The sequence below is a fragment of the Alosa pseudoharengus genome, unplaced genomic scaffold, assembly GCF_046254945.1.
Source record: "Alosa pseudoharengus isolate Yale_2024_CS ecotype anadromous, Long Island Sound unplaced genomic scaffold, YU_APseudo_1.1 YU_APseudo_1.1_scf_15, whole genome shotgun sequence".
Classification (NCBI taxonomy): Eukaryota; Metazoa; Chordata; class Actinopteri; order Clupeiformes; family Clupeidae; genus Alosa; species Alosa pseudoharengus.
In genome coordinates, this window is record NW_027468620.1 from 15,056,948 (window position 1) to 15,078,048 (window position 21,101).

The 21,101-nt window shown below is 44.3% G+C and overlaps 3 protein-coding genes across 3 annotated transcripts; 2 read left to right on the forward strand and 1 right to left on the reverse strand.

Annotated features, from left to right (window-relative positions):
- The first annotated feature begins 215 nt into the window (after window positions 1-215).
- oga (O-GlcNAcase) lies at window positions 216-16,389 on the forward strand. The gene is made up of 16 exons (XM_076285693.1): window positions 216-806; window positions 1,483-1,534; window positions 1,630-1,727; window positions 1,838-1,968; window positions 2,444-2,615; window positions 2,928-3,026; window positions 3,524-3,808; window positions 4,042-4,200; window positions 4,518-5,272; window positions 5,692-5,866; window positions 10,132-10,217; window positions 11,501-11,605; window positions 12,491-12,582; window positions 12,712-12,904; window positions 13,060-13,219; window positions 14,073-16,389. The coding sequence occupies exons 1-16, from the start codon at window positions 641-643 to the stop codon at window positions 14,207-14,209; spliced, it is 2,865 nt and encodes a 954-aa protein (XP_076141808.1). The 5' UTR covers window positions 216-640; the 3' UTR covers window positions 14,210-16,389.
- setd6 (SET domain containing 6, protein lysine methyltransferase) lies at window positions 16,195-18,547 on the reverse strand. The gene has a single exon (XM_076285694.1). The coding sequence runs from the start codon at window positions 18,348-18,350 to the stop codon at window positions 16,959-16,961; it is 1,392 nt and encodes a 463-aa protein (XP_076141809.1). The 5' UTR covers window positions 18,351-18,547; the 3' UTR covers window positions 16,195-16,958.
- An 83-nt stretch (window positions 18,548-18,630) lies between these two features.
- Window positions 18,631-21,076, forward strand: npm3 (nucleophosmin/nucleoplasmin, 3). Its single transcript, XM_076285697.1, has 5 exons — window positions 18,631-18,809; window positions 19,025-19,110; window positions 19,290-19,409; window positions 19,646-19,739; window positions 20,084-21,076. Exons 1-5 carry the CDS (start codon window positions 18,734-18,736, stop codon window positions 20,179-20,181), a joined length of 474 nt encoding a protein of 157 aa, XP_076141812.1. The 5' UTR covers window positions 18,631-18,733; the 3' UTR covers window positions 20,182-21,076.
- Window positions 21,077-21,101: the final 25 nt, after the last annotated feature.

The window sequence follows — 21,101 nt, forward strand, 5'->3', positions numbered from 1 at the left end:
GGGCAGGCGATCTTGACGTTTCTCTACAGTCTTTGCTGAGGGCTTGTTTTTGACTCATCGCAACCGGTTGTGACTGGTTTAATCTAGATGGTCGAGCTTGCGCAGTAGGTGTAAACAGGAAGAAACCTCTGATAATACAGTAAATTTTCGCATAGAGGAGTTCAAGAAAGCGTTGGAACCGATGTTATACTTGTGTTATGAGCGTGTAATGTAAATTGCGTGAAATCGGTATATTTTTCGCAACAGACAGTGCTGGTCTTCAATATGTAATTTATGCCATTTTAAAGGCACCGAACGACTGTTGCTAACACTTAACGTTAAGTACCCTGCTAACGTGAGCTAGCAAACGTTAACGTTATTACCAGTGTAGTCTATTCCTATTAGTATTTTGACAGATTTGGTGTGTGTCTTTCTTTTAACGGTCCCACCATAATTGTGCATTATTTAGGCAATCATACGGTGGTCGCTGTGGTTTGATGATAACAGGGTAACGTCGATATGCTTCATTTTTGTTCGTTTTCAAGTCGACGTGAGGTGGCCTACTAACCTACTATTTGGTGTCCTGCACAAATACGTCCCTCTTGCAAGCATAGCAGCATAGCTGACATACAATATAACAGGAAACACGGAGTCGATAGAAATGGTTCAAAAAGATAAAACAGTGGACGCTTCCCAACCAGATAATGAAGCAAGTCCCAGTCCGGGATCTGTAGAAGCCTGTGTCGATGCTCCGGGCTCCGTCGAAGGACCCATTATCGGGGTCGAGAGAACAGGCCGGAGAAAATTCACCAGTGGAGTCGTCGAGGGTGAGGAAATGCACCCGGTGCATGTCTTATTTTGCAGAAAATAATATACATTTTAATTTAAATATGCCACTAAAATTCTACGAGTATTGTGTTTTCCATTGCACCATTTTTGCAATAGATTGCTATTGCTTGATGTTGTGGACCCTCTATCGCTAGCTAACATTCTGATCTAACGCCAACGTTTACTAGCTTGCCTTGCAGAAATAGGGCAAATCTCGTGGTGATAAGGCATCAACCGGGTGTTTAATACATATATATTTAAGGGGCGCTTTTTCATTGGATGGCAAATCACACATTCCCATCACATTTGATTTTTTTTATATTGCATTGCTGTTATGAGAGTTGGTTTGCAAATGCACATTAGACATCGTTTGTATTCGATGGTCTGATATTAATCCTAATGTGGCATTTGCAGTAATGGGCTTTATGTTATGTCACTTGCAGATTGTATTACCTATAAGTTCTTGGTGGTATGCGGTCGTATTAGTGTCTGTAACCTAATGTTAACTAGGCCAGCCTAGTGGGGGAGCCAGTGGGTGTTGCCAGTTTTACCCTTTACTGCCTATGGTTTCACCAATATTTTTTGCAAAATGTCGGCAGGTTGGAAGCGATGTAGTGGCTGGAATGTGCAGTGTAACCTGTGTAAAAGAACCAGTTGTTTGTTCTCTGTTGCCAGGGTTCTATGGGCGGCCATGGACAATGGAACAAAGAAAAGAGCTTTTCAGGAGGTATTGCTTGTTATTTCTTTTTCCCCAGATTCTTAAATGATAAATGTATTTTTCCATAATCAAATCTGATCGCACATCACTGTACCATGGAACAGGCTACAGAAGTGGGGGTTAAACACATACTTGTATGCACCAAAAGATGACTACAAACATAGAATGTTCTGGAGAGAAATGTATTCAGTTGAGGAGGCAGGTAAGAACTCAGATGGATCAAACAGTACTTACTTCATATTCTTATAAGCACATTTGCAGGCTAAATTACATGACAAATGTAAATGCATCATATGGATTAATCCTTTTCAGAGCAACTTATGACATTGATCAGCGCAGCAAAGGAATATGGGATTGAGTTCATCTATGCCTTGTCCCCTGGCCTGGACATCACCTTCTCCAATCAGAAGGAGGTGACCACGCTAAAGAGGAAGCTCGACCAGGTGAGAAACGTGATTGGCCAGAAATACTGCTGTCCCTAAATAATATTATAGATGTTGCATAGATGATGATACTTAATGGCATCTGTCTACAAAGTTCTTAATACAATACAATACAATGGTAGCATAGTGCCTAGTAGCCTAAAAAATGTTGTGGGTTCAATTCCCAGTTTTCACTGTTGTGCCCCTGAACAAGGCACTTAAGCTGCTCCAGGGACAGTGGCCCTTGAAATATAATTGACATAATGTAAGTCGCTTGGATAGAAGCATCTGCTAAATAAATAAAAAAAGCAAATAAATGTAATACATCAGCAGGCAGGCAGTATGTAAGTCCCTGTAATTTTTTTGTTAGTGAATGTATATGTGCTGTCAATACATACAGGAATATGTTATCTGTTATATGTATCTGGGTATGTCACTAATGGAGTTAATGGAGTTAAACTGTTTTTGTTTTGTTTTGATGTTAAATCCCATTTAGGTTACTCACTTTGGGTGCAAGTCTTTTGCCTTACTTTTTGATGACATCGACCACAACATCTGCCCAGCAGACAAGGAAGTGTTCAGCTCTTTTGCACACGCCCAGGTGTCAATCACCAATGAGATCTTCCAGTATCTGGGAGAGCCGGAAACATTTTTATTTTGTCCTACTGGTAAGATAGCACAAGATCTCTAGTTTGAGAGAGACCACATAATGAAGCATTGCTTTCTGTGACACTAGGGTAGCACACTACAAATGACTTAAAAATAGGCAAATAATCTAATGTTCACATGTATTGACCGTTTCAAGAGAGTTCCATTATCAGCATCATAGTTGTTCCCACAAGGCTTTCGTTTTAACATTCCATGTTATCTTAATGAAGCGGAAGTAGATTGGGAACAAAATAGAACGTTCAAGCATTGTTTTTGTTTTTCTTGTTGAAAGGGCTATATTGACTATTTTGTTTGTTGTGGTGTCTTTTTAGAATATTGTGGGACCTTTTGCTATCCAAATGTGGCCCAGTCACCATACCTCCGCACCATTGGAGAGAAACTGCTTCCTGGCGTTGAAGTGCTGTGGACAGGTGAGGACATTGTACAGTTCTCTGTAGGGGTGTAACGGTACACAAAAATCACGGTTCCGCATGTACCCCGGTTTTGAAGTCACTGTTCAGTTAATGTTCTGTACAGTAGGCCTGTAGGTACTGCTAACCCAACATTTACGGACAATATTGCTGATGTGCAACGGGAATAGTATTTTGAAAAGATGTCAAATGTTTTTTGACGTTAATTGATTAAACTGACATTTGGTCCGCCGCTTAATATGTTTGTGTGGAAACTGGAATTTGAAAAAGGGTCTGCAAGCAAAAAAAGCCTACTGTTTCTTACTGTTAAAGACTGAATTTGGTACATTCGGTACACATCTGTACGGTCTGTACCTAAATGCTTCGCTATGAATACACATACCTTTACACCCCTAGTTTTCTGTGACTTCCCTGTCTTTGACCATTCAATACAATATTGTTGTAACAACCTGTCAATTCAGATATTGTAGAGCTAATCAGTTGTACTGTTATTATAGGCCCTAAGGTTGTGTCCAAAGACATAACAGTTGAGTCTATTGAAGAGGTGTCCAAGATCTTGAAGAGGGCACCAGTCATCTGGGACAACATCCACGCTAATGACTATGACCAAAAAAGGCTGTTTTTGGGCCCCTACAAAGGCCGGTCTACAGAGCTCATCCCCCGCCTGAAGGGCGTCCTCACCAACCCCAACTGTGAATTCGAGTCCAACTATGTGGCCATCCACACCTTGGCCACGTGGTACAAGTCCAACATGAACGGTGTGCGGAAAGACGTTGTCATGAGTAAGTGCCAAAGTAGCTCAAACTAGTTTGTGTAATGTTGGTAATTTGGTAGTAATGTTATCTCAAATTAAAGCACTTTGGCTTTTAGCTAAGTTAATGTACCAAGCCACCAAGAAAGTTTTAACTCCATAGCTTCATTGATGCATTGACAGAGTGTGGAACACCAGTGAATTCATATGTGCATTAAGATACGTAATGGCGTTTCACACTTGTTATTTCCTCCATTTCCACAGCGGACAGTGAGGACAGCACAGTTTCCATCCAGATCAAGCTGGAGAACGAGGGCAGTGATGAGGAGCTGGAGACGGACATGCTCTACAGTCCCCAGCTGGCCCTGAAGATGGCCCTCAGCGAGTGGCTGAGCGAATTTGGGGTGCCCCATCAATATAACAGTGAGTTCCCTGCACAGCCCCCTCAGCACTCTCAAGTCTACAATCTTATTCTCACATTTTTGGTGCCCACTTTTTTTTTCTTCCTCAGAGTGCTTTTTGAACAGAAGCTCACAAGATGAAAAGCTGCATAATTGTGTAATGACTTTTATAGGTTTAGTACAGTAGTACATTTATTTCTGCTTTTGATTTAGTCATTGTTCTTTTCCTTCCTCCTTTCAGTACTGCTTTGTCATGGTTTTATCCTAGACACTTTCTGACAGACTCCTGGTCTTGCTTTGCAGCCTCGCCCTTACAGTAACTGATATCTGTCCCCACAGGTCGGCAGGTACCCCACAGTGGAGCCAATAGCACGGCCATCGATATCTCCTCCCTGGGCAGCCCGGGGATCGGCGCCACCACCACAGTCACCACCATCTTCCAGCAGCCCATCATGAGTCCCGCCCCAGCGGCTCTGGCCCCCGAGCCGCTCCCACTGGGCAAGGAGGACGAGGAGGTGGAGGAAGAGGAGGTGAAGAAAGAGTCGGACGAGGAGCCCATGGAGACGGCAGCCGAGAAGCAGGACGAGGCAGAGACGGAGGCCGAGGAGGTGGCCGCCGAGGCGGAGGACGTGAGCCAGATCCTGACGGAGATTGTCCAAGCCAAGATGACGACCGAGGAGCTGCGGCCCATGGACACGGACAAGGAGAGCCTGGGCGAGTCCAAGTCGCCCGAGATGTCCGTGCAGGAAGACTCGGGCAGCGACATCGCGCCCATGCAGACGGACGAGCAGCAGCAGCTACTGCAGCTACAGCAGCAACAACAACAACAACAACAACAACAACAGCAACAGCAACAGCAGCAGCTGCTGATGATGAGCCAGGCCAAGGAGCCGGCCTTCGTGCCAGGCCCAAATGAGAAGCCGCTCTACACGGCCGAGCCGCTCACCTTGGACGACCTGACACTACTGGCCGAGCTCTTCTACCTTCCCTACGAGCACGGGCCCAAGGCCGCGCACATGCTCAAGGAGTTCAACTGGCTGCGCGCCAACAGCAGCATTGTCAGCGTCAACTCTGAGGACAAGGACCCAGAGAAGGTGAGGGGGGGGGGGGGGGGACACACGCCCTCAACCATTTTTGCCAACAGGAGAGTCACATGTTTGCCTCTAACTTACTGGCCTGGAGTCAGATGTGTTTGAGTAGAGCTGTGGAGACTGAGTCAGGAAGTAGCAGAGATTGTCCTGGGCCAGTGGTGCAACAAATAAACAGGGCTTCCCTCTAGCATTGAGCTGAAACTAAAACAAAATGGTGGCTATACAGTTCACATATCCACCATATGGGGGTGCTGGTACTCAGGTTAGAATAGATCAGATCGGGGGAAAAAGTGAGATAGTGGGATAGAAGCAGACAGCGAAATTTTCATCAATTGTTTTTGCACCTTTGTATCAAGTGTTAATGATTATTTTAATCAGTGGGAATTGGTGATTGTGGCTCCCTCGCCGTGTGGTGTTTTTAGGCTCAGGAGTGGAAGAACCGAGCGGAGAAGTTCGAGGAGATGTGCTGCTCCGTCATCCAGATGTTCACGCGCCTCTCCAACTCGGCGAACCGGACCATCCTGTACGACCTGTACCCCTACATCTGGGACATCAAGAGCATCATCTCTATGGTGAAGTCTTTTGTGCAGTGGCTAGGTATGTATGGGCCAGAGATGCGCAGGTCTGCGACTGAACCTCGCACGGTTTAACACAAACATCAACACCAAGAGCTGTCCCATCCCCTGTCCCAAGTACACCTATATGAGAGAGAAAGTAAATAAGTAGTCCTAGCGGAATTACCAATGGAAATTGATAGTGATGCCTTTTGCATTGCATTTCATTCAGTCCTGCGTACAGCCATCATAGTGAAATATCTGTAAACACTGAGACCATGTACTACAGTACATACAAACATATAAGCTTGCACAGACACATGCACAAACACACAGATACAGATGAAGGCGTAGTCCTCAACAGATGGTCATGAGGTATTATTAGCCTCAGGTAGCATCAGATCTCAGCACTTCAGCACTACAGTTTCCATCTGTTCCCATAAGACAGAAACATCACCCCCTACTTAGTACATACAACATCCCCCCCCCCCACACACACACACAGACACACACACCACCACCACCACACAAACACACACACACACACACACACACACACACTTAAACAACTCAGGTGCCACAGGCCCCTATCCAGTGCACTCTTTTTTTGATTTGAACTCTACTGTTCATTTACTGTACTTTCTGCTGACTGAATGCCATCTGTATTGCCCCAACATTCAACCTGCCCTCCCACCCCCTCCCCACCCCCCCAGAGCAAGGAAAGAAACCCCCCCCCCTAGCATTCATTTCACCCCCTGATCAGGCTAATTACCGTCCCACGACAATTCTAATTGGAAGCGGTGGCTAGCATGCCGTGCGTGGGCTCTGCTGCTTGCTGTGCGTCCTTAGCAACGTGACAGTAACATGACCTGCTGCGTTTCACCCAGTAGCACCTGCTGCCGTCCGTCTCCCCCCACGGACAGGTGGGGAGGGGTGATGGGCTCCAAGCCCTCTAGCGCGCATGCGAGCAAGGCGGCTGGCTAATGAAGGCTATTCTGGTGCCAAGATGAGGAAGCCCAATTGGCCGATAAAAGCTTGAAGCCCAGCTGCATAGGACTGCAGATGTGTGGCAGATAGATAGCACATATGTTTTTCTAAGCTATCTTTTTACAGACTCTACTCTCTGCTCCACACACAAGCTCTGTGGACCAATCACTCGAACTGAACCCAAACTCACTTTGCAACAACACATAGTGACTATGCTATGATACTTCAGTAAACAGGCATTCAGATGTGTTTACCCTTCACTCGTATTCTCACACTGAAACATAGTCAAGAAAACCGTTATTCCATGCAATAGACACACACAGATCCCTCTCTCTCCATTAACACAGCCAGCACAGATGCATGCTGCACACATAGAGGTTGGCTCTGGCACGGGGTTTTAGTTGGAGTGACTGGTCCAGACTGAACAGACTTGTGCTGCATGGAAGCCCGTTGACCTAAACAGAAGCACCAGCATGGCCTGGGTTACCCTGGTAACCATGTTTCATTCACAGGTTTCTGAGCGGCTCTATGGTCGAGCTGCGGACTCACTGTGCACAGCAGGCAGCAACCCAAGCTGGCTCAAGCTACACAAAAACCATCTTTAGTGCTCTCTCTTTCTCTTTCTTTCTTTCTCTATCTCTCTCTCTCTCTGTGTCTGTCTGTCTTCCTCCCTTTCTCTTCTCTTTCTCCTTCCATCTATCTCCCTGCTCTGTCTGTCTCTCCCTTTCCACCTCATACAGCTGTACCATGTCACACCTCTATATCTCCTAGTCACTTTTTCTCTCTCTCTCTCTCTCTCTCTCTCTCTCTCTCTCTCATATAAAATATAGTCGAGAATGTGGGACACCAAATATCAAATATGTGATTCACTGTGATCCATCTCCCCTCTGTGTGGTCCTGGCCACATTAATGCAGGCCATCTGTGACCCCAGCCAATCTTCCCTCTAAAGGGAAGAGAAAGAAACATTACATCTGTATTAACAGACATTGTATGTAACAGACACACTTTCTGTGTTAATGAACCCGTCATCAGATGGCAGTAAGCTGTGGCTCTGAGTCACCATTAGTTACCTGCTGTTGCTGTTGCAGTACCATTAGTATGCGTAAGGGATATGAGAGGATGCAGTAGCTGTGTGTGTGTGTGTGTGTGTGTGTGTGTGTGTGTGTGTGTGTGTGTGTGTGTGTGTGTGTGTGTGTGTGTGTGTGTGTGTGTGTGTGTGTGTGTGTGTGTGTGTGTGTGTGTGTGTGTGTGTGTGTGTGTGTGTGTGTGTGTGTGTGTGTGTGTGTGTGTGTGTGTGTGTGTGTGTGTGTGTGTGCGAGAGAAAAAGAGAGAGAATGACAGCGAGTCTGTGTGTGTGTGTGGTTAGGACATTGGTCCCCTCCCTGCGACTGGCAGCCCCCTCCCCCTGGTGGCAGTGCAGGTGGCAGGTGGTCAGCACCTCACTGGTGATGTGTTTGAAACACCCTCTAACCTCCTCTTCTATTGTCTTGTCCCTCCACTATGAACAGATGGAAGAATCCTCTCCACCAGTTTCTACTGCTACTGGAGCGACAGTGGCCGATGTGTGCACACTGCCGACCGCTCTAATCTCTTTGGGTCCTTTGGGGTCCTTTTCGCTCGTCGGATTCGTTTCTGTTTTTGTTTTTGTTTTCTTTTCCGTTTCCTTTAATTGCGTTCGATTAGTCTAATGTAACGGAAAAAAGACAAAATGGAATCAGATTTTAATTTGTTTGTTTTGGTTAGCTTATTTATTTGTGTGTGACGACAAAAGGGCAGGCTGTTTTGTTTCTGAAGTCACATTTTGCGCAGCGCTGGCGAGGCCTGATGTTGTTTTTCTAAGCGAGCGGGCAAGCGATGATCGCGATAACGGCATTCTCTCTAACCGCCCCTCTAACCCTGTGTCTGTTTCTAGCCCAGGGGGCTGTTGGGCCAGTCCTGACACACAGGGCACCACCACCAAGGAACTCACCGCCCTGCACTCTCACATGCTTCATCAGTGCTGCTGTTTTCACACTCGGATAGGGATTCATGCATTGTTCTTATAACAATTCAGTATGAATCTATGTAAATCTACAAATTTGGACAGAGTATTTTGGGACTCGCCTTGCTTGGCCCATTTGTTTCCCCGAAGGTTAACATTTGTACGTGTAACAGCAAACAATCAGCCCTGATGTGAATTCCTCTCCAGTGGTGCCTCTGTGCGCTGGGTCTGGCCTGTCCCTTTTTACAGGATGTGTGCATAGAGATTCTATGTTCTATTCAATGTGAGGTTTTACAAAATTGTCTAGAGCTGGCAGCTAGGCAGCAGGACGGCACAGACTCCCTTGCCTGCGCTGGCATTTGTCTTGTTGCATGACCTTTGAAGTGCTCGTCACCCACGCTCGACGGCAGCCATTTTGGGAGATTTCTTCCGTCTGAAGGTGCCCTCGTTTACATGTGGGGGAATTGTTGGCTTATTTCCCCCAGCAGCTCTGCTGCTCCTTCCACCTAATGGGATTTGAGGGATTTTCTGCTCGTACTCGGCCAGAAAAAGGGGTTATTATGTGGAGAGGGTGGGGTGTTCTGTAGGGCCACTATTAGGCCCACATGTTTTTGCTTTGGGTGTGCGTGCACAGCGCTTGTAGGTGATGTGACAAGACAGATGGACAGAAATGTGACTTCAGAGAAGACGTGGCCACTTAAAAGGGGCTTAATCAGCTAAAGCTTCTCCACTCACAAAAACGCCCCTACCCTCTCTGCCTGTAGCATTGTGGCAGACACAGGGTATTAGTCTCTCAATTCCACCAAGGTGGGGTCACCTAATCCCAGGAACTTCTGAATGAAGGACTATCTTAATTTTGGTTCTGCTAGTGCAGAGTTTTATATGGGAGTATCTAGATTGCCCTTTAGCGCCAAGATGGCAAGTCCTACCCTGACCTCTCGACAATCAATAGATATTACAATCACCTTGCATTTTAATATTTTTCTTAAATTTCTCTAAAACTCCATTTTAACAAACATAATGGACCCCCATTGCAATCCGCCCTCCCTAATGCACTAGCTGCTTCAGTCCCTGGGCCACAAGGTTGAAATAATTTGTAATATCTAATGAAGCCATATAAACGCTTTTTCCCATTTTTGTTATTTTCTTTGTTTTACATATTCAGTGGGAAAAGGGGGGAAAAAAGAATAAAAAATAAAAAAATCCTTTCCTTTTGATTTGGAGGTAGACACCTCCTCCCTTTCCCCCTCTCCCCAACCCCTCTCCCCACCGAGCCCCTCATGTCGTCAGCGAGCTCCCCCCTCACGTAATGCTCTCCGCTTGGATGTGATCCCCACAGGGTGTCGTAGTCAGTCCTCTGCACAGTTCTTAAGTGGAGACCCAGAGCCATGGGCCTTTAGGGGAGGTCTAGCAGGAGAGTTCCAGGTATCCGCTATTGAATTCACAGCCAATTGTTTTTTAAAAAAAAACAAGTTGTAGAATAATTATTATTATTTTTTTTTAGTTTTGGTTGATATACTGGCGTGGAGCTGAAATGGGAAGAGTTTGGTCTGTTGAAGGTCAGCTGAGATATAGCACTCTCTACTTCGGGTCATTTGTAGAAACACTAAAACTGCCTAAGACAAGAAAACTGTTGCTAAGACTAATGTCAGTAGCAGAACAGAGAGGTGACCCAGGGCTCAGTTTTAACATGGGAAGGGGAGCCACTGGGGCCTGTGCGATGAAGGTGTGTATGATATGAACTGATGACAACATTTGAGTCTCTTACAGCTGCTGGCTCCGTGGAGATGCTGCTTTTCCCCCTGCGCCCGCGCCTGCGACCCCATACGCGCAAAACTCTGCTTTAGGGGTTATCTTCTTTTTGGTTCTTCATGACATCTCATTTCTTTACAGGAGCACAGCATTTTAAAAAAGTAATAAAAGCAATCATTATAATAATATACCCCCACCCCCCCCGCGCTTGCCCCTTTGCAGTTCCCCTGCGCCTGCGTGATCGCATGCGAGATCGCCTGTGCAAAAAAAAGCTCCATGAACAAACGTATACATTACTATATTGTACTAATAATGGCAATGAGTAAATAATTAAATTGAGTCTATTATGTTCTACTATGTCTATTATTTGTGTTGGAGATGTCCTTTTGGACTTTGCCTTTACTGTCTGGGTTTTGTTCCTGGGGCTTTTCCTTGTGTGCGCTGCGCTATGACTTTTCTCAACAGGAGTGTCAAACCGCGCAGCGAACGCCTTTAGCACGGAAAAGGAGCATCTCCTCAAGTCAGTCAAGCCTTTCTCAGACCAAGCCTCAAGTACCTCACATGTTGTTTTTGTTTTTGTTTTTGCTTTGCTTTTGTTTCCCCCCTCAACCATTTTTCTTTGTGTTTGAAATGTGCGCCGCTTTACAGTGCTATGTAAATGAAAGCACAAAAAGAAAAAACAAGTGTGTAAAAAAAAAAAAAAAAGTTGAGTGTCTCCCCTCTGCTGGCAGTGGAAGAGCCATCACAACAGGCAGGTTGAGATTGATAATTGTCCTGTTTGTGTAGAGAAGCCAGTGTTTTGGCACCTTTGTTAGTTAGCCTAGTTGTGCTGCTCTACATTGGACCAACAGAGGTGAGGGAACTCACTCAGTGGCCTCACTGACAGGAATCTGAGGTCGACTGGACCACCCTCCTTTGAAGAGGCATTGAATGCTTTGCTTTCTGCGTTTCCACAGCGATTGTTGCCAATAGATGGGGCAAACGATCTTTTCTACCAGCCTCCACCATCCATGCCCACCTCCAAAATCTATTCCATACGGCCGTACTACCCCAAAGATGAGGTAAGTAGCTTCTCCCTTTCTTTCTGTCACTTTCCATCTGTTTCTTTCTCTCCCTTCCCCATCCCCCTTTCTCTCTCTGAGTACATTGCAGCCTCTTCCATGAGTTTCTGAGAGTGATTATCTACGGTAAAGAGAGGGCAAAGTGGACGTCACTTTTCTTGCCGTCTTCCTTCAGCCATGGTGTGCCAGAGGAATGCTCTTAGTCAATCACTGCTCTCTAAAGCCAGTGGAGTTCAGTGGCTGGGAGCTAATTCCTATTCCCAGCTGAAGTGTCCCAGTTTCTTAGTGCTTTGAGGTTAATCTGCCATGTTACTGATCCGTTTTGCTGAATCAGCAGTCACACACACACACACACACACACACACACACACCACCTGCATGGCATACCCACTACCTGCATGGCATACCCACTGAGGGCTTCCACTGCAGACATCATTGATCTAGTTAAGCCATGCTCAGTGTCCTCCTTAAAGGATGCTGTGAAGCCCAAGACCATTCATACTTTTTGGTCATGTGCTGTGAAAATTTGTGACTGAACATTTAAGTGTATAATATATCTACAGAAACCTTGCCGTAGATTAAACCAGCAAACTTTTCCATGCCAAGGCCCCCCGAATAGCGTTAACTTTATTTAGGCTCTCTTTATGCATGAAGTCAAAGTCAAAGTCTGCTTTATTGTCAATTTTTTCACATGTCAAGACATACAAAGAGATCGAAATTACGTTTCCCACTATCCCACGGTGGAGACAAGACATATTTTACGTGTTTATAAACACATTTTTAATCCAGTTGTGTGAGGTAGATTGTAGCAGTTTGTAGGTCTCATTATTTTTTCATTTTGTTTAGTTTCACTGTTAATTCTTGCTGTGATTTCTTTTTCCTCAGGCATCTATTTACCAGATCTGCAGAGAGATGTACACTGAAGGCTGTGATGAAATGCCATTCTCAGATCAAGACCCAGATCTGATTGGAGATCGGTAAGTCCAGAGGAATTAATTTGGTGGATGACAAAAAAAATCAGGTGGTTTTGGCTTCCTGCATGTTTACCATCTGTTATATAAATGTTTCAGTATTAATGTAATATTCTGTGTTCAATTCCACTTCAGGTTAGTGGGCGGTTTCCTGAGTCTGAGCCCAGACTACGGCTTTGTGCTGGAGGATGAGGAGGGGATCTGTGGCTATGCTTTGGGTACTATGGATGTCAAGCCCTTTGTCAAGAAGTGCAAAGTCAGCTGGATCCCCTGCATGCAGGAGAAGTACACCAAGCCCGAGGGTGACAAAGAGCTTTCTGAGGCTGAGGTAAGCGTTTGTGTGTGTGTGCGTGTGTTCTTCATACTGTTATAATAACTTCCAGTATGCCAAGTTAGTCACTATTCTCAGAATTCCAGTGTTTCACGGCCATATCGTCACCATGCCCTGTTATATTGAACTAACATCACTTTTCCTATTTGTAGAAAATGATCCTGAGCTTCCATGAGGAGGAGGAGGGTCTGCCTGAGTCCTTCCTTGGGAACTTTCCATCTCTCATAAAGGTTGACATCCATGCTAAGGTCACTGACCCCAGCGTGGCCAAAAGCATGATGGGATGCCTTCTTTCCTCACTGAAAGCCAATGGTACGTTTTACAGGGGCATACCAGTCCAGTCATTGGATCAGCTGTTACTGTGTTTTTGAGTTTCTTTGTTTTTAAAGCAGTCAGTAGTTACATATTATTTCAATATTTAAGTAGTGGTTATGCCTCTACTATGTGTTTAACACCAGCTTATGCCAATTCTGACATTTGGTTGACATTTTATAACCATAAAAATAAATCCACCACAACAAGAAGGTAGACCATTTTGAAACCCATATTGCTGCACTCTTATGACTGCATTATAACAGTGGCAGGTCTTCATCAATTCTTCACTATTAGACACTATTAAGTCTTTGAATAAGGATGAATGTCTTGCTGGGTAGTGTAATCCACCCTCTAAGCCAATGGCATGAGGAATAGGAGAGGTGAGGTTGAGACTGACCCTCAGAGGGTGAGATCTCTCAGGCGTGACTGCTGGCCATCAGAATGGTAAATCTCCAGCTCCCCATGAATGCCACCATGTGGATAATCACTGTTTAATGTGAGCGAGTGATTGGGGGGGGGGGGGAGTTAGAAGGAGCGGGAGCAGCGGGAGCCACAGGGAAAAAAAGAGGGCCTGGCTACTGGACCTGGGAAAACATGGCTCACAGTCAAGTGCTGTCGTGGGGTTTGATCTGTGTGTGGTCCCTTCTCCTCACTAAAAGCAGCCTCTAGCAGGTTTTTTTTTTTCATTCTCCATGTTTTTCTCATTTTTGATTGGGTGTTGAATTTCAGACTCTTAACTTAAGTGACCTTCACCTCCTCACCAACTTCACTAAAAGCTTTTATGACTGGTATGCTCCCCCTCCTAATCCCCCTCTTTCCTTATTTTCTCCTTTGTTTTTGTTTTCCCCAGGCTCTCACGGTGCCTTCTGTGAAGTGAGGCAGATGGATAAGAGGATGTTGGACTTTTACAGCAAACTGGGCTGCTTCGAGGTGGCCAAGATGGAAGGCTTTCCCAAAGACATCATCATTATGGGGAGAAGCTTATGAGCCTCTGGAATGTGGTCTTAGAAGAGCGTGAGGGAAGACATCTTAAAAGGAATGGTGTTGGAAGGAAGAGCACAGACAGTGTCAAACAAAGGCCTTCAATATGTCTGCAATCTTTCAAGACTCAGTGGTTACTTTGCTTTCCTTGTGTTTTTCTTTTTCTTGTAGTTCACCTCAACAATAAGGTTTTAACCAAGGTAGCCTATTCTGAAGTTGTGCACTGAAGGTTTCTGTAGAATGCTGTTGCTTAAGTGAACCTTTTTTCCCCTTTCACTTAAACCCTTTGCTCAGGCACTCGGAACTCTGGTAGAGGGTGGGGCTTGAAGGGGAGGTGCAGTGTTCCTTTGGGCTGGAGAGGGATGACTCCAGTATCCTTGGAAACGAAGGGCACTTGTACTGAGCATGCTCAGATGGTTGAGGCTGAACCACCATTATCGGTCTCCCTCTACATTCGTTCGTTTGTGTGTGTGTGTGAGAAAGAGACATGGTGGACTGAATCTGAATTTTGTTGCGAGTGCTTTGTACGTGAGGGTGTAAGTGAGTGAGTGAGCATTAGAGGAATGTGTGACTGAATGAGAGAGAAAGTAACAGGAGTAAACCCCTAGACGTGAGGCTGTGAAGAGCAAGGCCCTCCTGAATCTCATACAGACTTGGCCTCTGCAGGACCCCAGATGCCCTTAGCGTGCCTGAGCCAGATTATATCTGTCCACTCGTATTCCAGCCTTTTCTTGGAACTACTCTCACCAACTAAGCACATCATGGTGTATTTAAACAGCATGGCCAGTAAGTGATAGACATCAGCTGTGTAACCTATGTTGGGAGTCAGTGGTCTTCTCTGCTCCCCGCCCAGGGGTGATGGTGACCTTGTGAGGTCCTCACACATGAAGGTCAAATGTATGGACATTAGAGGCTCGCCGGTCCTGAAACAACTATTCATATACGGACCAGTATAGCAGTGCCATGAAAGCAGTGTGGTCTCAAACCATCCATACTTTTGATATCAAGAGTGGCTCTGTGATGGTTTTGCTTGAGCACAGAATTGCCTTTAGGCCTGTTGCCTTCTCCCATATGTTCATGTAATGGGATACATTTTTTTTTTTCTGGAACTTTGATGACAAGTGAAGCTAGATGGAGGAAAGCTTGTGGGATATCTTGGCTGTCAGGAAAACCAACTATAGAGGTAGACCTGCTCCTAACTTTGACCAACTTTGTATTTCACAGTTGAAATCAACCTGTCCAATTCGGATTATTTGCTCTAAATGTATACTATGAAGAGCTTCCAAATAGACCAGCAGCCAATAACTTTTTAATGCAGTGAAGCTTTTAATTCGATATGTTGGTCCTGTAATATAACCTAAATGTCTAGAGATGTTTTGCTGTCTGTATTGATCTTCTCTCAGTTTGTGTCCAGTAACACAGTTGCCAAAGTGAGGACCAATGTCTCCATAGTGACTGGTGCCATGGTAGGCATGGGGCCATCACAGAAGAGACGAGGCCTCCCGTGGCAGCATTTCCATGTTTTACATAATTAGGTGTATTGTTTTCAAGATTTAAAATGAAGATGAAGCACTTTGGTCAAAATATCTTATTTTGGCACATACTCTTGGCCTCCTTGACTTTTATTTTGGTTTTGAAAGAAAGGCACACGAACGGTGAAGTGGATTTCATACCCAGGAGGGGGGCGTCTTTGCCCAGTCAGACTGCCAAGTGGTCTTCCACCTCCTTCATTCCTGTGCATATTCTATTGAAATTTGATTTTCTACTTAATTGGTAACCCTAAGAGGTCACAGGGACTGACAAGTAATCACCTTGTTTTCAGGTGGTGTTCACGGGGAATCCCTCTCCAGCCCGTTAGACACCCTGGTTATTCTTGTGGTGTTTTTGTAAATCACAACTTCACTTTTGGCCCATGAACCGTTCTCATGTCTTACCTCCATACTGTTACTGCGGAGGAAAAACAGATCACCCAGAAATGACAAGGGCTGAAATTGCTCAAACATTTATTGAAGGTGTAATGGTGTGTGTACATATTTAAAAGAAAAAAAAGGTGAATATTTCCATTTTTTGGAATGTTGTGTGTGGGGGTGGGGTGGGAGATGGGGTCATGTTGGTATCCTTTCTGTAAGATTTGTATGTAAGATGGTTATTATTGTTAATAATGATAATAAAACATGTTCAATTAATGTGTCTTTGACTTTGTTTTCATGAATTCATAATTGTCTAATCAACTTCATCAGAGTTTATTAAACCATTGTCAACCCATTGATCCCAGAACATTCCCATGTTTACTTGGGGATCAATAAAGTATCTATCCATTAGTCTTTAGTTACATGAGAGATTGAGGAAATCAGGGGTTGTATAAATAAGAGAAATGTTCTGTTGTCAGTACACTAATTTTTCAACCATTTCATTAAAGTGTCTTATCTAACAATGCACATATTGTTGATTCTCCAACATTTGAGTCATCTTGGATGAATGAACTGGGATAATTCATTAAACCTTTGCTTAGAAGCAGTGGATCAATTGCACCATTCAGCCCAAATGGCTAATTGACTGTCTCATTTTCAGATTTCAGGTCCCATTCTGGTACCATTTACAAGATCAAACAAGACAAACATGTTCTAAAGGGCCCAAGGTGGAAAAGTGTTTATTTATCAGCAACTTGACAAGTAATTCAAAGTTCTAAATTGTTTTACAGAAGCATGTTTAACTCTTATTATCTGCAGTTGGTGCATCTCTATTGTAACATATTTCAAGATGTTTTGGATGTACTGGCACCAGACTGAGTGAGATACTGAAGATGCTGCAGAATCTTCTTCTGGCCGTAGCGCACCTGAAGTGCCATTCTGCTCCGGCTGTCCAGCTTGGCCAAGACTTCTTGGTCCTCCAGAAGTTTTCTGTCTGCCTCAAGGCTCTCCTCATAACAATCCAGAGTAATGCCAACTGCTGTATACAGCAGTTTTCGCCAGGCTGGAGCCAACCCTGGCAGACCTTCATTAGATAAAGCCTGTGCCATCTCTTCCTCGTCGTCCACCTCCTCCCACTCCCTTTCCTCCTGGAACACCTCGAATTCGTCTTTCTCCATGCACAGGATCTTCAGCGTCGTGTAGAGCTCGGTGTCAGTGAGGCAACACTTTTTGCCGAAGATGAATGCTCCTATGTCTCCAACCATCTCCATGTCGCAAAGCACGTTCCACTTCTCAGTGAGTAGGCGTTGGTCCTCCTCAGTCTGGCTAAGCTGCAGAGCTGCTTTGTGTACAATGGACATCTGGATGTCTGCCGAGTCGTTGCTGTTCTCCTGATGTGGCTCCGCAAAACCATACATGTGAAGAAGCTGCCAGTTGGCCATCTCGCCATAGGTGTTAAAGATCTCCTCTCCTACATGGATGTCACGTAGGGCCACCATTTTCAGGCAATCCGTTGTATACTCTAGGTTAGCATTGTGATTGGACACATGGTTCAACATGTCGGCCATCGGAACCATCATTGGAGGGTTGGGATCTTTGTCATCCTCCTCATCCTCATCCTCTAGGGGCTCCTGGAAACTGTATGCCATGACAAATGCAACCAGGCTTTTGTAGAGGTCAAGTGTGTGTTTCTCTGGATCCCACAGGTCTGAGTGTAACCGCATGAATGGTAACACGATATCAGTGTATTCCTTCTGAATGTTGGTCAGGTCTGTTTCCACTGCCTCGCGAACTCCTGTTCCCTTCAGCAGTTTGTCCCTTTCCTCTTTTGACCAAAACATAGGGTGGTCCAGGGCCTTAAAGTCAGGCCAGAGGGACAAGTATGGCGTCCAGTGGGATTGTGGACAGGTGTACTCATACATAAGAGCCAGGAGGAGAGGAACCCATCCAGATGTGTTCTCGAGAGTCATTTTACTCTCCTCAAGCACATCTTTAACTTTCGAAGTCTGCTGGTTAAGCAGAGCATTTCTAGGGATAGAAAATAGAAGTTCTCCTTCATCTATATCCTGTTTGGCCAACATCCCATATTTTGCCACAGTGCCTTCCTTTGAAAGATAGACCTTGCTGCTTATGGTTAGTTCAACTTTATGGCACCATTGTAAAAATGATTGCAGCGATTCATCCACGATGTCTGCAGATTCTGCCTCCCACTTTGGTCTTTTAGCGTCACTTGCCATTTCCTTCCACGAACTATGACAGAACTAAGGTTTTCATTCGTGTTGGAAATAATGAAGTGAAAAAACAGAGACCTACCTATAAGCAGCAGTTACCATGGCCAAAAAAATGTAAAAGTCTCCAGTCAAAAGCAAAACTATGCCCACGTTTCGGTACCCACGAATTACGACGATAGCGTGTTATATTTTTCAAGAAACAAGTCGCTGCCTTGCAACGTCACCAGCGCGTCTTCTGCTAAACTGTGACGTTTTTATTCCGCGACACTTCGCATGCTGTTCATCTTCTCACGGGGGCCATTTGTGTGCTGCCAAGTCGTTCAATATCTGCATTAGAAAAAAAAAGAAATACATTTATTTTTCTGCAGTTCATCTTTATCGACACAATTATGTCAATTTTGGCTGACGATTCATCTGATGCTGGTAGCATGCCTGGCCAATCCAGACTGGAAAGTTATCTCTTCAGTAAGATCCTTTCTCTAAGCATAGCATGCAACAAATCACTTCATGCACACGTGGGGAAACTGGGCCTGAAAATTGTTGAATATGTCAACGTTAAGTACCTGTGTTAACTAACGCGACCTCTTTCTGAGGTTAATATTCTTGGATGGTTAAAGGACACTTTAGACTACGATTTTCCTACCTCGCTAACAGCTGTATGCCCTTTTCAAACTTCATAGGTTGTGAATTGTCGTCAGAAGTTCCGTTCTACACGTTTCAAGCAGATGAAGATGAGGATCTAGAACATTTCCTAGAGCTTCGAACGGTTCGTAGATGTAAATAATGGCGTCCTTTATACGTTTATCTATCTAGGGAACACGTTGTCCCAGAAAAGCTGTGGGAGTGTCTTTTAAACCTCATAGAACATGTTGTTCCCTTGGTTATTTCATCACTAGTTTGATTTCTGGTTTTACTGTAAAAAGTTATACTCTTGCTTTGTCGTAGGTTTGTCTCGGAGAGGGTGCCAAGGAGGAGTATAACGTAATTGAGGTGACCGCTATGAATTATCAAGGAAAGAAAACATCTGTACCTGTTGCATCTCTCCACATCTCCCGCTTACCTATGGTAATGCTATTGTGTTATGCACCCCTGTAGTCTACAGTCAAGTATTCAAATTGTTTCTTTTGCAGGTGTGCATTGGTATAATTGGTTTGCCTAGCAGTCTCATTCATGTAATGATACGGCGACTGTTGGCAGTGGCACTTGAACTTTTTCCCTTTAAGTGTGAAATAAATCTACATTTCTACATAATACTTTTTACTTTACAAAGCATGATGGGTGTTTGTTGGTGTTGTCTGCAGGTGAGCCTCGGTGGATTTGAACTGATGGCACCGGTCACTCTTCGTTTGAAGTCTGGCACCGGTCCTGTCACCATTAGTGGCATGCATCTTGTTGGTAAGGATAATATTCTCTGTTTTGAGAAAAAGGTTGTAAAGGCTACTCTGGGTTTACTTACACTTATTGTGTGCAGTGATAGATTCATGAAATTACATCTAGATCTAAGGCAATTCAATATGACATAGCATGCACACATGCAACCAAGGTGGCAGTGCCTGGCAAAAAGTGAGATTCTGGTGTGTCAAAACCATATGGTGTGTTTGAATTATGAATGGGTAAATGGCAAACCAGTCTGTCTTCATTGAAAATAACTTGCAGACTGAAATTTCACCACCGAAAACCCATAGCCAACACCTTTTACTAAAAATGATGAAGACCAACTGAGTTTTCTTTCCCTTTAGCCTCAGAGAATGATGAGTCAGATTTGTCTGATGACGAAGAGGAACTTGAGGAAGAACTGGAGCCTATCAAACCTGCCAAGAAGAAGCAGAAGTTATGAGCATACAAAACACACACACACACACACACCCCCCCCCCCCCCCCCCCAAGGGAATATGTTTTATATTCATTGTACACCACCAGCAGCATTTGAAAAGGAAGGTGCATCAATGATTAACTCTGGATCAATGTGATGAGTGATCTTTTTTTTTTGTACAACTAGGCCCAAATACAAGGGGTCTACATACAATGGCAATGACTATGGACTTGTAAATGATGAGGGAAACTGTGAAAAGGACTGTCTTTTAGTAGTTTAGTTACTTGCATGCGGTGTCAAGAATTTTATTTTGTGGTTTTACAAGCAGTACTATTACGTTATCCTACTTTTTCACATTTTTACTTTACATGTACCCTTTATCTAATGCTTACGGAGTCCACAAAGGGTCATGGTGGGAATTATTTTTTTAAAAGGTAAACTTTTATTTTTAGAGCTTCTTTTTGCAGTCCCCTTGCAATACTTTGTGTTCCTTCGAAATAGTTCAGTGTTCCTTGACAGTACTTTTGACTTAGCAGGGGAACGCAAAACTATTGTGAGCGAATAAGAATAAATTCACTCAATGTCCCTTTTGGGGATCCATAAATGCAGATCTGAATACTTATCCAACATTTCTATATCAGATTTCTCGTTGAGTGCCAGCAGACTTTTTATTTCTTACTCAATCGATGTGTTGCCCAAACAGAAAGAGGTTTGGTGCATTACATCTTCGTCCTGGCAGCTAGTTTCAAACCTGGTGTGTGGTGCATGTTAAATATGTGTTCCTGAGTAAGCTTTGGTAATGCAATATAGGGTTTAGGTTTGCTACAGTTACCATTTTTTACATTTTAAAACTGTAATTAAAATACCTTTTTATGTACAATATATATATATATATATATATAAAAAACATACATGCCAAGCTGCCTGTTCTTTTTTCTGCATTA

Excerpts from the sequence above, each read along its gene's own strand:
- oga (XM_076285693.1), top strand. The coding sequence starts at position 641 with ATGGTTCAAAAAGATAAAACAGTGGACGCTTCCCAACCAGATAATGAA. Across the intron at positions 4,201-4,517 it reads GGTGCCCCATCAATATAACA|GTCGGCAGGTACCCCACAGT; the intron begins GTGAGTTCCCTG and ends CTGTCCCCACAG. Across the intron at positions 10,218-11,500 it reads GTCTAGCAGGAGAGTTCCAG|CGATTGTTGCCAATAGATGG; the intron begins GTATCCGCTATT and ends GCGTTTCCACAG.
- setd6 (XM_076285694.1), bottom strand. The coding sequence starts at position 18,350 with ATGGCAAGTGACGCTAAAAGACCAAAGTGGGAGGCAGAATCTGCAGAC.
- npm3 (XM_076285697.1), top strand. The coding sequence starts at position 18,734 with ATGTCAATTTTGGCTGACGATTCATCTGATGCTGGTAGCATGCCTGGC. Across the intron at positions 18,810-19,024 it reads ACTGGAAAGTTATCTCTTCA|GTTGTGAATTGTCGTCAGAA; the intron begins GTAAGATCCTTT and ends CAAACTTCATAG. Across the intron at positions 19,740-20,083 it reads TAGTGGCATGCATCTTGTTG|CCTCAGAGAATGATGAGTCA; the intron begins GTAAGGATAATA and ends CTTTCCCTTTAG.